This window comes from Solea solea, chromosome 1, assembly GCF_958295425.1.
Source record: "Solea solea chromosome 1, fSolSol10.1, whole genome shotgun sequence".
Lineage (NCBI taxonomy): Eukaryota > Metazoa > Chordata > Actinopteri > Pleuronectiformes > Soleidae > Solea > Solea solea.
In genome coordinates, this window is record NC_081134.1 from 6,517,975 (window position 1) to 6,532,285 (window position 14,311).

The window sequence follows — 14,311 nt, forward strand, 5'->3', positions numbered from 1 at the left end:
GTGGTTGATGGAGGACTCCATGCGTCGTAGTTGTGAGGCCTGGATGTCGAGCAGCTGCAGCACATTGTTAGCTAAGGCATTGATCTGGTAGGCCACGCTGGCCAGAGACTGGGTGGTGTAGGCCTTGGTCTCCTCCAGGGCCTTCTTCTTGTCTTGAGCCTGGCAGCGAGAGGTAGGAGGGACAGAGACAAAGAGAAATCAGAAGTCAGGAGAAAAAAAAAAAGTGGAATGATGTGTGGGTGGGGAAAAAAATTGAGAATTTGTCAGAGGGAAGTCCAATTGTCCAGAAGAGCCAGGAGGAAATGCTGCAATGCCATTGTTACTACCAGTGAGGTGAGAGGACACTTCACTGGTTCTGCTACAGGGAACAGCCTTTGCCAGGTCCATTCACTCCATTAAAACGTGAATGTTGCAAAGTTTGTGTGTGTGCTGGTGGGGTGTTGTTGGGACTACTGTGGAATGCAAAGCAGCCTTGAACCTATAACAATAACCCTAACCCTAATATCTTTGTTGAATAACATGGCACAGGTGCATTGTGGGAGTTATGTGTGGTGAGGAGGAATTCCAAGACATTTTTCTCAAATGCCAAAACATTACCCAGCTGCACAACCCTGTTTCTGGACACCTTTAAATAGCAATGATACTGAATGTATGCACATATTTATAGTTTGGAAACAAAACAGGAACAAAGGAGGGCCAAATAGAGAACCTCTACAACAGGGGACACTTAAATATGTTACTTGAAGTAGGGCTACACACACATTATTTTAAAGCATTATACCCGCTGAATTGAATCCTTTCCCATTTATTGCTCAGTCACGGATTATTTTGCCTACTTCTTAGAGTTTGACAAACGCTACAGTAGATGCTACCTGCTGTTATCAGGCAACAACTGCATGAGTGGACGTGTACAATGACACCATTTTGCAACACCAGCACTCACCCACCTGCTACCTTGAAAACCACCTGCAGCAATACTGTCCACTGCAGATTTCTGTTGGGACCTGCGGGTCAGCCGTTGCCATGCACACCACTTACTTCCATTTTGTCAAACACATAGGAAGGTAGTGATGGAAAAAAAACAACCGCATGAGCTTACTCAGCATTATTCCCAAGACTGGAGCCGGTTTTCATAGCCGAGTTTGAAAAACTCTATGTGTCTATAGTCATTTAATGTTCACACAAAAATTTAATTTACTGAAATTTAAAACAAGTTAAAAATGAGGTGTATGGAAAAAGGTGAAAGGAGGCAGTAAAGTAACATTACAGATGCCAACTTCAACTATAATAACAATACTATGATTGACTTAGATTATATATATATTATTATTATAGATTATAAAAGATTTTAAGATGAGATTTCATGAATGAATGGACTGTATCTCCCCTGAAAGGCTGTTTCATCCTTGTTTGTTTGTTTGATTGCTTTTAAATAATGAGTGAGGCACCACAGAAAAGCTGAATTTTAGGACCATAGAGTTGTTGATATATAATCACAAGACCAAACATCTAGAAAGGGCAGACTGGTGAGGGCTTAAAAAGTAATGAATGCATTTTTAATGCAATTCATTAAAGTAACAGGCAGTCCGTGTAAAAAAGGAAAGGGTGGGTGTGATGTGTACTATTTTTCTGTATAACAGCCACTGAGGCAATGCAGTGTAACCCCTGTAACCCACTGCTGCTCACAACAGACTTACCACCACACGCACAACATTTCCTCCCCAACTGTGAGATGTTCCTCTGGGACTTCAAATAAATTCAGGTAAAAGGTTAAAAAAAAAAAACCTTTGAGCAGAGCATTAATAGTTGAGAGGAACATAATCACTGAGTGGTGAATGCTTGCCGCTATCTAGTGCATTCAAGCAGTGCAACCAAAAAAGCAGTTTTAATGACACCCATGCTTTGGTGATGTGAGGTTATTACAGCAGCACCATAGTCAAAAGAAATACCATCCTGGGGCACAGTGGGATTTCTGGCTTGTGCCAGTCTGCCAACACACACTGCACTGATGGTCTACAATGTCAGCCCTCACACACTTACCCACACTTGCTAGGCGACAGTGTCCAGGGTGACATGGTTAAATGCCAGCTACTCTGGAGCAGGCCGTTAAGCCTATTTTTTTTTTTAATATATATAATCATGTCACTAAACCACAAGCATTTTGAGGTGGATAAATAAAACTGGCATCAACATGGTCATAACAGTAATTGGAGACACTGATGTCGACCCACTGCTTTTCATAATGTATTCATCCAGTTCTTTAACTCAAGATAAACAGAAAAAAAGCAGGACTACCTATTATTGACCTAATTAGGAAGATAATGTGTATATATCTGAACCGTCCTTATCAGCATTTCCTGATTTAATTTGAATTCTCTTCAACAATATTTAAATGTTGCCTACAAAGGCCTTTGTAATCTGGATTTTGGATTGTATCGTAATCTCTATAAATAAGTATTAGTATCATATTATTACATTACTACAGTATAAGTGCACCACGGTGGGCTTAACTTTACATATATAATCGTCCTATAAACACGTGGAAGATGAAATATAGCAACATAGCAAATGAGAAATGTTTCAACAAACCTAGTAAGTAATCTGGATCACTAAATTGATTCAGTGAGCACAACAATTTACTTTATCAAGACAAATAAAAGTGTAAATATCAATAAACATCAATTCATTATAATGTGTTTAATTTAATTTATTGTGTTGTTGAGTGACATGGGTTTTTCTCTGGCCAATGATAATCTTTAGAAATCACTGCAGCCAATGACTTGTATATGGTACAGATTTTTTTTCTTGCTTGATATTTGGTCTCTTTTCCCCAAGATCAAACAAACAAACAAAATTGCTTATCTTAAATAAACATTGATTGAACAGCACTGATTGTGTGTCTCCTCAATCTGAATTTTAATTGAGTGTAATTAAAATAAAAATAATGTATATACTAATTATTAAATGCATACAAAAGATAATCCAGAAAAAAAACTAAAGGGCCAATGTCGATAAATATTGTCTAAATTTCGCCCGCCTGAATTAACTTAAATGAAACTCTTAAAAGTGTCTGTTTGCTTTTTGTGCTCTGATATAAATTGTAAAATTGTAAATGGGCGTGCAGTATTGTTTCATATCAATTGCAAGACCAGAAATCGTATAGGAATGAATGGTACAATGGCAGATGTTGTGATATCGGTATGTGTCATCAGTAATGCTTGTCTAAAGAATCGATATCACATCGCAACGTGGTGAAAGTGCCGATTTACACCCTTAACAATATCAATCCATTCATGCTTTGCTATAATATGTACTATATATTACACACATTCAAATAGCTTTCTGTAATTACACGTAAATACACATGGCTTATAAATCCCACGTAATAATGTAGTGTGTATAAATGTGGGGCTAGTGAGTCACAGTTCGCTCCCCGAGAATGCAGTCAATGACAAACCACTTGGTCATAACAACGACACACCCTCTGAAAGCCCCCAGCAGCACAGGCTGGAAATGTGAGCACCGGAGCGGCCCGAGTCCGACCGACCCACCGGCCGGCCGAGACAAGAAATGACCGAGCAGAGCCGAGCTGCAGAGCCGTGTCCACCAGAGTAGAGAGCCGCGGCTCGGTCACTCTCTGTGCCGGGGCCCGGCAGAAGAAAAGGCCGCTCCATGTTTGTAGCGGTTTGAGGATCCGTATTCGTCGCGACCAACATTTCCTGCCGCTGTGGTTTCACCCACTTCCACAACCGTTAGAGCAGCAGCGACGCAGACACGACGGAGACACAGCCTCTAAAAAAAACACCGAATTCAACCGCCGTTAAACGCTTCTCTTACCTGAACATAATTGTTTTCACAGTATTCGGCGACCCGGGACAGGTTCTGATAGCTTTCCACCAGCGCTCTTTTACCGGCAGGGATTTCCTCCTCTAGTAGCATTTGTAGCTCTGCCATCTTACATCCCTTTGCATTGCTGTCTCTCCCTCTCCCTGTCTTCTCTGTGCTTTTCAGTGAGGCAGTGATGCTGCGCTGCTGAGCTAATGCTGCTGCTGCTACTGCTGACCGGAGAGAAGGGCTCTCAAGCCTGGGCTCCGATTCACAACAGCCTGTAACAAATCGCAGCTACGCCGTAAAGGCTGAATGCTGATTGGCTGACAGGCCGACAGCGAGGAGCTGTTCACCAATCATATTTCACTGCGATCACTGTCTGGTGTAGCATAAAAAAAAAGGTATGTGGTGCCATGCTTCGGCAAAAGATGCATCAAATTTGTTTTTTTTAAATTAAAATACCAAATGCCCAACTAATAAATTTATCAAAATATAAATCAAATATAAATCAAAATAAACAAAATACTGCAGCAACACCATGTATCAACAATAAAATACTGTATTTTTGTATTTTGAAATACTAAAAACACTTTCCCCCCAAGAGGTGAAAGTGCAAGTGAAGGAGTTTGGGGTTGTCAATTTCCCTATCATAGTGAATTATGCATGAAACAAAATTACAGCATGTAGTGCAGGCATCTCCAAAGTCCAGCCCACAGTCCAATAATGGCCCTCCGACAGATGTTGTAGGCCCTTCAGTTTTGTGATGTATTATTTCTGGCCAGGGACGGACTGGGACAGAAAATTGTCTCTGGTCACAAGTCAGTCATCTCTATTAGCTCAGCTGGTAAGGAGTTGTACTTTCAAAGCAGAGTCCGGGGTTCGTAGTGGTGACAGACAGATACATGCATTCATCTCCTGTAGTGTTATCTGACTACACATGTTAATTTGTTCACTCCTGCGTGGCTTATATTTGGTGACATTGCCATTTAAAATGATAATTGTGACAATTAAACATTTTTATGTAAGTGTTATAAGGTTTGAAGGGACCATTGGCCCACAGGAATCTTCACATTTTCAAAAGTGGTTCTTGTTAAAAAAAAAAAAAAAAAAAAAAAGATTGGACACTCCTGATGTAGTGCCTATGGCCCAGTGGAAGGGAATTGGGCTTGTAACTGCAGTTACCAGTTAAAACATTGACATATAAAAGTGCAAGTAAATAGAGAAATAAAGTGCAGGAGTTATGGTTGCAGTAACAACAATTTTCCAGTATTTTAAAAATAAATAAAAATAAAGATACATAAAATTGAAGTATTTTGATACAAAACAATATTTTGTCATTTGAAATATGTATTTTAAATACACGTTATCAGAAATACTGGCCATTAATTATAATCAACTATACCAGTAACCAAACCAAATTGAGGCTTGTTTGTAGATATTAAAATATGGTCTGTGATAACAAGAACTCTCATTACACAGGTATTAATAATTAAACCTGTGTTTTAACTTGTGTGACGCCACAAAAAACCTCTCCACTACATTAACACTACACTACATTTCCCATCCACCACTGCTGTTTAAACCCCCGCTGAGGTGGCTTTGTGGGACTTCAAGTGCTCATCCCTCGATGTACACGCGCCATTTGCAGAGGCTCACACAGCAACTAAAACTGCATTTCCCAGAAAGCTTAGCGATCAACCGCTGACTGTTTAGACTCATCCTTGACCGGAGTCAGACTGGATCTGTGTCTGCTGCAGACACCGGGATAATGGCATCGTTTCTGCGCCGCCCAATGTGAACTTTTTGGTGAGTGTCTAATAAGTCAACCGTAGAGGTAATATTGTTTTATTACGATTACAGCGTGTTGTAGCTGAAAGACAGGGGCGTATTAAATGGACAAATCCTTCTCTATATCTCGTTGACGGAAGGGGACACAGTCTGCAGAAGTGTCCTTCTCTACTAAACACGGTCTCAACTGCATTGTTTTTTTTTCCATCCCCGTTAATTTCTTCATCATATGAAGATGTGAGGACTGTGCGCTCTGCTCCATGTCGTCCCGGTTGGAGCTCAGCATGGCGCAGGAGGAGGACAAACACAGCCTGCAGGCGAAATTTGCTGCTGCAGTTAAAGTCATGCGGAGTTTGCCAGAGGAAGGTGATGATAACTTATTATTGTTGTCTTCTTCTTGTGTCTACATGACCACTGACTCCAGGTGACTGACCTACATGCAGGACGCGTAGGAGCTGTCAGTCTCACTGATTAGAAGGATTAGAGCTTATTATCTCAGGTCTAATAACAAATGCTTTTGCTCTTCATTTAATTAGATTTATCGATTGATCGTATTCATTTTATTTGATTCTATTAAATAAACACTGCACAATAATGATAAGTTACATGTAGATGTGTTAGTTTGTATTTTGTGTATGCTTAGTGTATTGTGATACCTTTTTTGGTATAGCTATTTTCAGTTTATATGTTTCATTTTTAAATGAATTAAATGAAATAAACTTGACCAACAAACAAGAAAACTTGTTTGTGCAACTCCTTTTTTCAAGTTTTTTGTATCAACAACAATAATGATGATGATCAGCATTATCATCTTTATTAATAACACTTCTTAAAACAAGTTGCTCCCAAATAAAAACACAAGTTAAAGGCAAAATAAATAACATGATCTTCTTATCTTATGTCTTCTTTTCTCAGGTCCTTTCCAGCCGTCTGACGACATGATGCTCATGTTCTACAGTTACTTTACGCAGGCCACCGTGGGGCCCTGCAGCATTCCCAGACCAAGTGGCTTCTGGGACAGCCATGGAAAAGCTAAATGGCAAGTTGCATGTTGTCTTGATGCATGTGTGATGAGTTGTATTCCATTCATCCATCCGTCCATCTTCTATCGCTTTATCCTCCACACGAGGGTCGCGCTGTGCCGGCTCAGCTGACATAGGGCGATAGCCAGGGTCACAAACAACCATCCACTCTCATGCTCACACCTACAGTCAACTTAGAGTGTCCAATTTAGTTTTTGGACTGTGGGAGGAAGGCAAGGCAAGAGTGCTAACCACTACACCAATTGTGTGGCCCTAGTTGTATTCCACACAGTAGAATTAGCCCAGGTGCATTCAGCTAGAAAGCCAATGTCACTGAATCCCGTAATCCTGCAGAATAAGCATCAGGTGACTTTGCTACGACTCTCGCTGTGACTGCTTATTTTCAGTTGTTCAATGTTCTTTTCCCTCTCGTAGTTCCCGTGTTCAACTCTGACTTTGTGTTGCCAGGGATGCATGGAGCGCTTTAGGAAACATGTCAAAGGAGGAAGCCATGAAGAATTATGTTGAGGACATCCAGCTGGTAAGTTTCTCCGAGCTGAATAGAAGGAATGAATAACAGACGGAGAGACGTTTCTCTCAATGTAAACGTTATATGTCATGTACGGGGCAGCCGTGGATCAGTGGTAGAGTGGGTCATCTGCCAACTGGAAGGTCAGCATGTGTCCCTGGGCAAGAAAACCTAACCCCAAGAGAGATGAAAACACATAGATGCATTGTTTTAATGTAAGGTAAAGAATCAGAATGGGTTAATGGAAGAAAAAAACAAACTTTTTGAGTGGTCGTCACAAGTAGAAAAGCAGTACAAACTATTTACCATTAACATTATGCTTTAAAATGTGTGCAAAACTGTCACATTCCCATGAATCAAATGTGTAAAGTGTTAACACGATGTCTATGGTAAACATTAGTCTGTACTTGCTAAACATCAACATCAGTATCTGCTTAAATACAGCCTCACATGACTTCACACTTATAGTCAATGAGTGGAATTGACTGAATTTAATCATTATGTCTTTTAAAAAAAATAAATGCAAATATCAATAATTATTTCAGCTGAATAGAATACAATAGAAATCTTATTGTTATTGTATAATACAGGAAAATGCAAAACAGTGCAATATGGAGTCGTCATAATTTGTTAATAAACAGAATAGGCACGCAGCATATACACCAGGAAGCTTTTATAATATATAATATACTGTATGTCATTCTCATTTCCTCGTTGACTTGTGACATGTCGACAGCCTTGTGTGCATATGCCATAGTCTCCTTATCCTTTTCTAAAATCACAAACTTCACTGTGAGGACTAAACGGGCCTTCAGTTTTTAATGCCTCAAATATCTTGAACAAACTCCCAGAGCTTTTAAATCTTGCCTGAAAACGACCTATTTGCCACTGCGTTTAAATAAAAATAAAATGATCAGCACTGCTGCAACTCAGCCATAACTGCAAGTTTCTTTTAGTTTCTTCTTCTTTCTTTCCCTCTCTATTTAAATGCTTTTATTGTGCTTTTATATATCATTAATGCAGCTGCTGTATTTCTCTTTATTTATATTTTATTGTACTGTAAATGCCTCGTTGTTGAACTGTGCGTATAAATAAACTTGCCTTGCCTTCACTATTGGTGGTCAGATTTTGGAGACCATCCCGATCTCGGATGAAGTGTCCGATCTGATACGGAAGCTTGGAAACTTCTACACCGTGGTAGACGGAGATGAGGAAGAAAATGAAGAAAATGAAGTGAACAGGAGACTCTTCACCAGGCCTTTTGCAAAACATGCAGGTAATGCGCATGTGCAGAGGTTTCCCTAAACATCACCCCATGTAGTCTCCACACATAGAGGCATATCAAAGTAAATAGAATACAAGTGGGCTGCTGCTCCGTGATATTTACTGTTTCAGTTCATTTCTCTGTCGCAAAAAAAAAAACATTTTCCCCTCTTTATCATCAGATGAGCTGGTCAAACCATTTCAGAAACCAACAATGGAAGGCAAGTCTTGTGTAGCGTTGGCAGTGGTAGATTTGCCCTTGTGTGGTTGAGTTGCTTTCATTGCATTAGACGTAAGAGTGGCACCTTGTTCAAGCTGCAGGAACTGTGGGTCATTTTGCTGCTTGAAAGTGTTGTTTTCCAGTCGGTCATATACTTTTACAGTGTGCTCTCTAAAGCTAAAGCCATGCCTGTTGTGCTCTAGATGTCCTGTGCCAAAACTCAAACATGCTTTTTAGTGTGTGTTTTGTATGTTCGCTGTCTATAGATTTGCATGACTCAGCAGATTCTTTGATCACACATTAATCAACAGTGTTTCCCTCACTGCTCAGGCTTTGGGGATCTGTGGGATGATATACAGAACCCTCAAGAAAAAGACCACACGAGTGTCACTAGTGAGGAGGAACAGGGAAGTAAAGCAAAGAGTGAAGTTGGGAGAAACAAGGAGAGTAGTGATTGCAGGAGAAGTGAGGAAGAGGAGAATGGGCAGGAAGAAGACAATACTGACGACAAGGAGGACGAGGAAAAAGGTACAGTCAGTAGTTGTAGTTAGTTGTGCGTATTGTGTTATGTTGTGTTGTGTTGTTTAGAGGTTTTACATATTTATCCAGCAGAGGGAGCTGTTGTTTTACATGATTCAAAGGGTAAGGCTTGAAATACCCTTCATAGTGTGATTTCTTTGTATTACTCTTTTAATTTTGTCCATCTATTTTTTTGTTTTAAAGGGAAAATGAGCAGCTGTTTTGTGTTTGTATAGTTTTTATCAGCTGCCCATAAATCTGAAGAGTATTAGTAGAGTGACTGAAGATTCAGAACCAGAGTCAAAATCAAAATACTTTATTAATTTCCAAGGAAAATATGGTTAAAAGCCATCAAAGACCAGCGTGCACACTATAGCATAGCTTTGTTGTTTTTATCTTTTAATGTGCACAGTTTTGGGTCACCACTGGCTCTATTTTAAGAATGCGTGATATTTTTAGTTTCCTTTCAAAGTCAGTGAATTGTACATGGCAATATGTGATACGTCTCTTAGCATCAAGACTACAAAACACTTTCTTTAATGCCTTCTCATACTATTTCTTGATTTATTTCCCTGCGTCAGTCTGGACTCCAAATCTGAGGATGCTGATGGTGGGACAAGAGGACAAGAGGTGGAGGTCTGACACCAGAGGGTCCACCGGCAGCATGGAGCCCAGCATGTCCTCCTTCACCAACGGAACACACAGCTCCCTCAACAGTGAAGTGGAGGAAGAGGAACTGGCCTGTTCCATCGAGTCTAGTGTGCAGTACAGCCCGTATGTGCACTTTAATGGACACCTGAGTGGTAAGCCTGCAAATCTAATGCGAAATGTGTGTCTTTTGTTGTATTCACTGTGTAAATTATGCCAAAATGAATGGTAAATAGTAGAAGATATTGGCGGGAGAAGAATGCAAAAAGTGGACGTTGTTTTCCGGGTGCAAAACAAACTCCTTCCAAAAACCATGTCAGTTTTTTAGAATGGCGATTCACAGATGTCACCTGAAACCAGGAACCGATTGGACGATACCAGTTGTCAATGACAATGGAGTCAGCCCATAAGTGCTTATAAGTGATTTATCGTCTGTTTTACTCTAAATTAAAACATAATTGACATAATATTCCACTAGATCTGAAACTGACGACTGAGACCTTTAACCCCTGAGGGAAAAGTTTACTAACGGGTGGTTAATGGCTTTTTCCATCCTTCTTCCTTGGTTTCACTTTTCAAACCGGAAAACTATGTCCATTTTTCTATATTCAGTCATAGAAAAGAATTAAAAATTCCTTAAGGTAATACTTATCTAGTCATATTTTTTATTGCCCATGTAATTAGACATAATAAATTGTGTGTTGCATCCCTTTTAGATCATATTGATACTGTTCCTGAGAAGAACCACCTTTGCACAGACTCCGATAATGAGGAATTCTGTGACTCAATGGAGCATCTAGCCATGGAAGAGGTGTGGTGTCTGTCCTCATGTGTACACAACATTAATCAACACAAGAGAATTAGAGTCACAAAGGGTTAGATTATTCATTCAGAATGAAGAGGCCTGATCTTATAATAGTTATCAAAGTTGGGTTTGACTGTCCCTTTCTTCTTCCACAAGGGGGTGTCAACGTCAAAAGCTCGGTCACCTGGATCAGGAGCTGCCCCAGTGAATCAAAAGGATCTTTGGTTTGAAAGCAGTGCTACACCGAATGGAGCAGAGAACCAAGCACTTACAAGAGATTCTTACTTTAAAGACGGGTTGGATTCCAGCCAACACAAGTCCTTATCAAGAAGAGGCAGAGGTAAGTCTACACTCATGCTGCGTCCCTTACTCTTCACAGATGTGCAATTAAAGCTGCAGTTGGCAGGTTTGCACATTGTTGGGCTTCACATGTTAAAACCCAAGAAGTAGAGAAGGAGGTGTATGATCGGAACAAATTTGGAAGAAATGATAAAGGGATCCATCACTAATACAACTAATAAAGTAATAAAATGAGTACAAAACCAAACTAAAATTGACGGAGAAACTCACTAACTACAAGTATCAGATATAAACAGGTATTTTATTTTATTATTTATTGTTTGGACTGAAGAGGGATTCAAGGTCAAGGTATCGTTATTATCCCAAAGCAGGGAAAATAGGTTTGCAGCCAGGAAGATGCACACATAGAGATATTCAGACATAATACACAGATGGACAACAACAGATAACAACTAAGTTATTAAGTGTCATGGTGCGGGTGTAACTGTGGCTCAGCATTTAATCTCTTGGTGTACAGACTGCTGGAATTTATTAGAAAAAGAAGAAGGGGAACTGTTGAGTTATGTGGGCTAGACCGTCTCATTTCTCACTGACAGTGGGGATGGTTGTACTTGCCTTCTTTTAGCAGGCAGGCTCACCTAGGTTAAAAGGGTCCAGGTATACACTCTAAATTAGTGTGAAAGAGGCTAAAAACAACTTCATGCAGTTAGGTTCATTGATCAATTACACCAACAATATCCATCTTCCATCTTCCAACTCCCTCCCTGGATAAGTTGAATAACAGCTTTCCAATCCATCTCACTCCTCGCTCCTGTTTCAGGTTCTCGGTCATCGAGGGCCACCCACAGCTCTCGCTGGTGTGTGAGTGCAGATGCTGCCAGCTGTTGTTTGTCACACAGCAGAAATCCCGCCAGCGCCTCAAGGGGAAACGTCAATGAGCAAATAGCTGCAGCACTCCTGCGGCTGCACCGCGACATGGCCAACGTGCTGCACAGGCTGCAAACTCTGGAAATGCTCACTGTGACACAGGTAACAAGGGTTTGGATCCATCATGACATCATGATGGTGATGAACACAATGTCATGTCTTCATCACGTCAGCTGTTCTGTCTAGGGATGTGAGATAAGTGTTGCACGCTGCACCTGCAGTGACGTGCCGCATTTAACTTTATTGTTATTGGTGTAAGATGTTCAAAATGACTCTTGTTTTCTTTAAAACATTTGAATTACTTTTTTTTTAAGTTTTAGGTTGTATAAGGTTTTACTGTATAATCCAAGGTTTTGGATTATGATTCATTTTAATATATAATCAATCAATTTATCAGTGTTTTTTCAACATTTTGAACATATATATATATACATATTAACAATAGCGCAGTGATAATTTTTGTCACCAATACCACTAATATGTCATTTTCATACATTGAACATCTGTAGTGCAGCATGGTCATAGTTGTAAGCACTTATGATCATTCATTCCGCTTTGCAAATGCAATTTAATATATTTATAGACAATTAATTAATATTATAATTAATATTCAGAATGCTTTATTGCATACATTGCTTTTTTTTTAATACATTATAATAATTTGATCACTGTCACTAAATGATATAAGGTGATTATAACTCACTGTAAGTGTCGTTTTTGGTAGTAATGAAATTCCTGTTACAGATATAATTCATCATAAGCTGGTTATAAGTCACTATTAGCACTCATTGTTTGCCTAAAGGAAAAGAACAAAGAATAACACAAACAACAGCATAAAAAAGCAGTAAAATTAATTTTAAACAAGCAATCAAATAACACTGTAACTCACTGTTTGAAGATAATTGATGCCTTACAGTGTGTGGTGATTATTGTAAAAAAAAAAACACATGTACAAACAGTTTAATATTTTTAATAGACATTTGCATCATAATAATTTCTGATTCCTTTTTAAAATGCAGTACAAACTGTCACAATTCCAAAGTGCGCTTACTTTCTTTTCCTTCAGCCACCTGTGTATTAAAATGTATTAAATTTGTTTTTGTATTTTCAGTCAACATCATCTTCACCAAGGCAGAAGGACTCTCTACCTATAGCACGAAAGGTCCTTTAAACTGTTATCATCCTGCCATTTTTGACCAATAATTGTCTAATTGGGAAACAAACAGTCCCTTCAAACCAGGTTCTGTGTTTTTCATAGATACTGAGACCGTCTTGGTGGCCTTTTGACTTCTCTCCACTCACAGTGGTGATGACTGCACTGTGGCCTCTGATTGCCCATTGGCTTTTTCAGCTGTACTTGCTGCGAAGGAGAAGGTGAGCATATTCGTCTTTTTTTTAAAAAGTGAATTTGTGTTGATTACTCTATTTTTACATGCTTTTCCTCTCCTAGGAAAATCCCCTGAATTGTCAGACAGCTATCGGCTTCGGGTTAAAGAACACAAAGCTGGAACAAAGATTGTGGCTTGTTTTATGACTTAAAAAGTCATTTACATAATGTACTGGGTCACCCATGGAAGAGGAAAAGTTACCACAGAGAAATGAATTGTAACAAAGATGGTCACAAAGGCAGGTCTCTATGCACCGCAGCGTCATGACTTCATGGATTCTGTGGATGTTTCTAAGAAATGGAAGAAATTTAATGCATTGTAGATGCAGACACACAAATGTTGATATGGTCGCTAGGTTGTCTTATTTATAATCCACACACTTAAGTCTATACTAAATGAGTTTACTTAAAGAATGTTTCACCATTGTAAATGCCAGTTACTTTATTTATTGCACATATTGCATATATACATGTATATATATATATATATATATATGTATGTATATATACATGTGTATATATTTTTATCTTTTTTTTAGTATAAAGAAAGTTTTTATTCTGATGTTCCGAAACACGTGTATGTTTCGGGAGTGTTTGTTTTGAGACCAAATAGACATGCTAGACATGTATGCTGTAAAATGTTTGTGTGTGTTAACATGAATGTTATTTTCATAGTTTTAGTGAAATAGCATCACAGATTGGTCTGAAACTAAACCAAAGTGACATTCAGACAACAAGATAATCCATATAAATACACACATAAACATTCTCGTCTCTTGTGAGCTGTACAGTAGAAAATAAGGGGAATGCTTAGTTTAGGAGTTTCATTATGGAGCAAGTGTGACGTGTCGTGCAATAAACACATCATTTATTCCTTGTGGGGGGTTTTCGAATGTGTGTTCATTATACAAATAAAACATCAAACAAACAAGCACCAGGGGTTATTGACAATACACACATGGTGTAAAAATAAATTATTTAGAATAGAATCTACATTCTCTCTGGAACAATATACTGTATACACACACATAATAGTTCCCTATGTGTTTGAGCTTCCTACACGGATGCAAAATCT

General features: G+C 39.0%; 2 protein-coding genes across 6 annotated transcripts in view; one reads left to right on the top strand and one right to left on the bottom strand.

The window, feature by feature from the left end:
- LOC131456405 (abl interactor 1-like) overlaps window positions 1–4,107 on the bottom strand; it is a 16,460-nt gene extending 12,353 nt beyond the window's left edge. Inside the window, exons 1-2 of one of the 2 annotated variants that reach the window (XM_058624708.1) lie at window positions 3,838–4,107; window positions 2–159 (exon numbers count right to left, since the gene is read on the bottom strand). In XM_058624708.1, coding sequence (XP_058480691.1) covers window positions 2–159; window positions 3,838–3,954 — 275 coding nt within the window. In that variant the 5' untranslated portion in view covers window positions 3,955–4,107. The remainder of the gene's footprint in view (window position 1; window positions 160–3,837) is intronic. The other variant, XM_058624717.1, reaches the window with a different exon arrangement.
- A 258-nt stretch (window positions 4,108–4,365) lies between these two features.
- On the top strand, window positions 4,366–13,713 carry LOC131456375 (acyl-CoA-binding domain-containing protein 5A-like). Of its 4 annotated transcripts, XM_058624664.1 has the most exons (14): window positions 4,366–5,634; window positions 5,852–5,982; window positions 6,532–6,655; window positions 7,107–7,179; window positions 8,293–8,443; window positions 8,613–8,651; window positions 8,981–9,178; window positions 9,751–9,972; window positions 10,534–10,628; window positions 10,779–10,962; window positions 11,743–11,951; window positions 12,961–13,011; window positions 13,108–13,223; window positions 13,300–13,713. In XM_058624664.1, the coding sequence occupies exons 2-14, from the start codon at window positions 5,877–5,879 to the stop codon at window positions 13,310–13,312; spliced, it is 1,581 nt and encodes a 526-aa protein (XP_058480647.1). In that variant the 5' UTR covers window positions 4,366–5,634; window positions 5,852–5,876; the 3' UTR covers window positions 13,313–13,713. The 4 variants fall into 4 exon arrangements, with proteins under 4 accessions (XP_058480647.1, XP_058480660.1, XP_058480667.1 ...); XM_058624677.1 differs by lacking the exon at window positions 8,613–8,651 and having other exon boundaries at window positions 4,367–5,634; XM_058624672.1 differs by lacking the exon at window positions 4,366–5,634 and having other exon boundaries at window positions 5,694–5,982.
- The last annotated feature ends 598 nt before the right edge of the window (window positions 13,714–14,311 follow it).

What these genes read in the sequence shown, in the direction of transcription:
- LOC131456375 (XM_058624664.1), top strand. Translation starts at nt 5,877, where the DNA reads ATGTCGTCCCGGTTGGAGCTCAGCATGGCGCAGGAGGAGGACAAACAC. An exon ending in TCAGAAACCAACAATGGAAG is followed by an intron (nt 8,652 to 8,980) that starts GCAAGTCTTGTG and finishes CTCACTGCTCAG; the next exon opens with GCTTTGGGGATCTGTGGGAT. An exon ending in CTTTAATGGACACCTGAGTG is followed by an intron (nt 9,973 to 10,533) that starts GTAAGCCTGCAA and finishes CATCCCTTTTAG; the next exon opens with ATCATATTGATACTGTTCCT.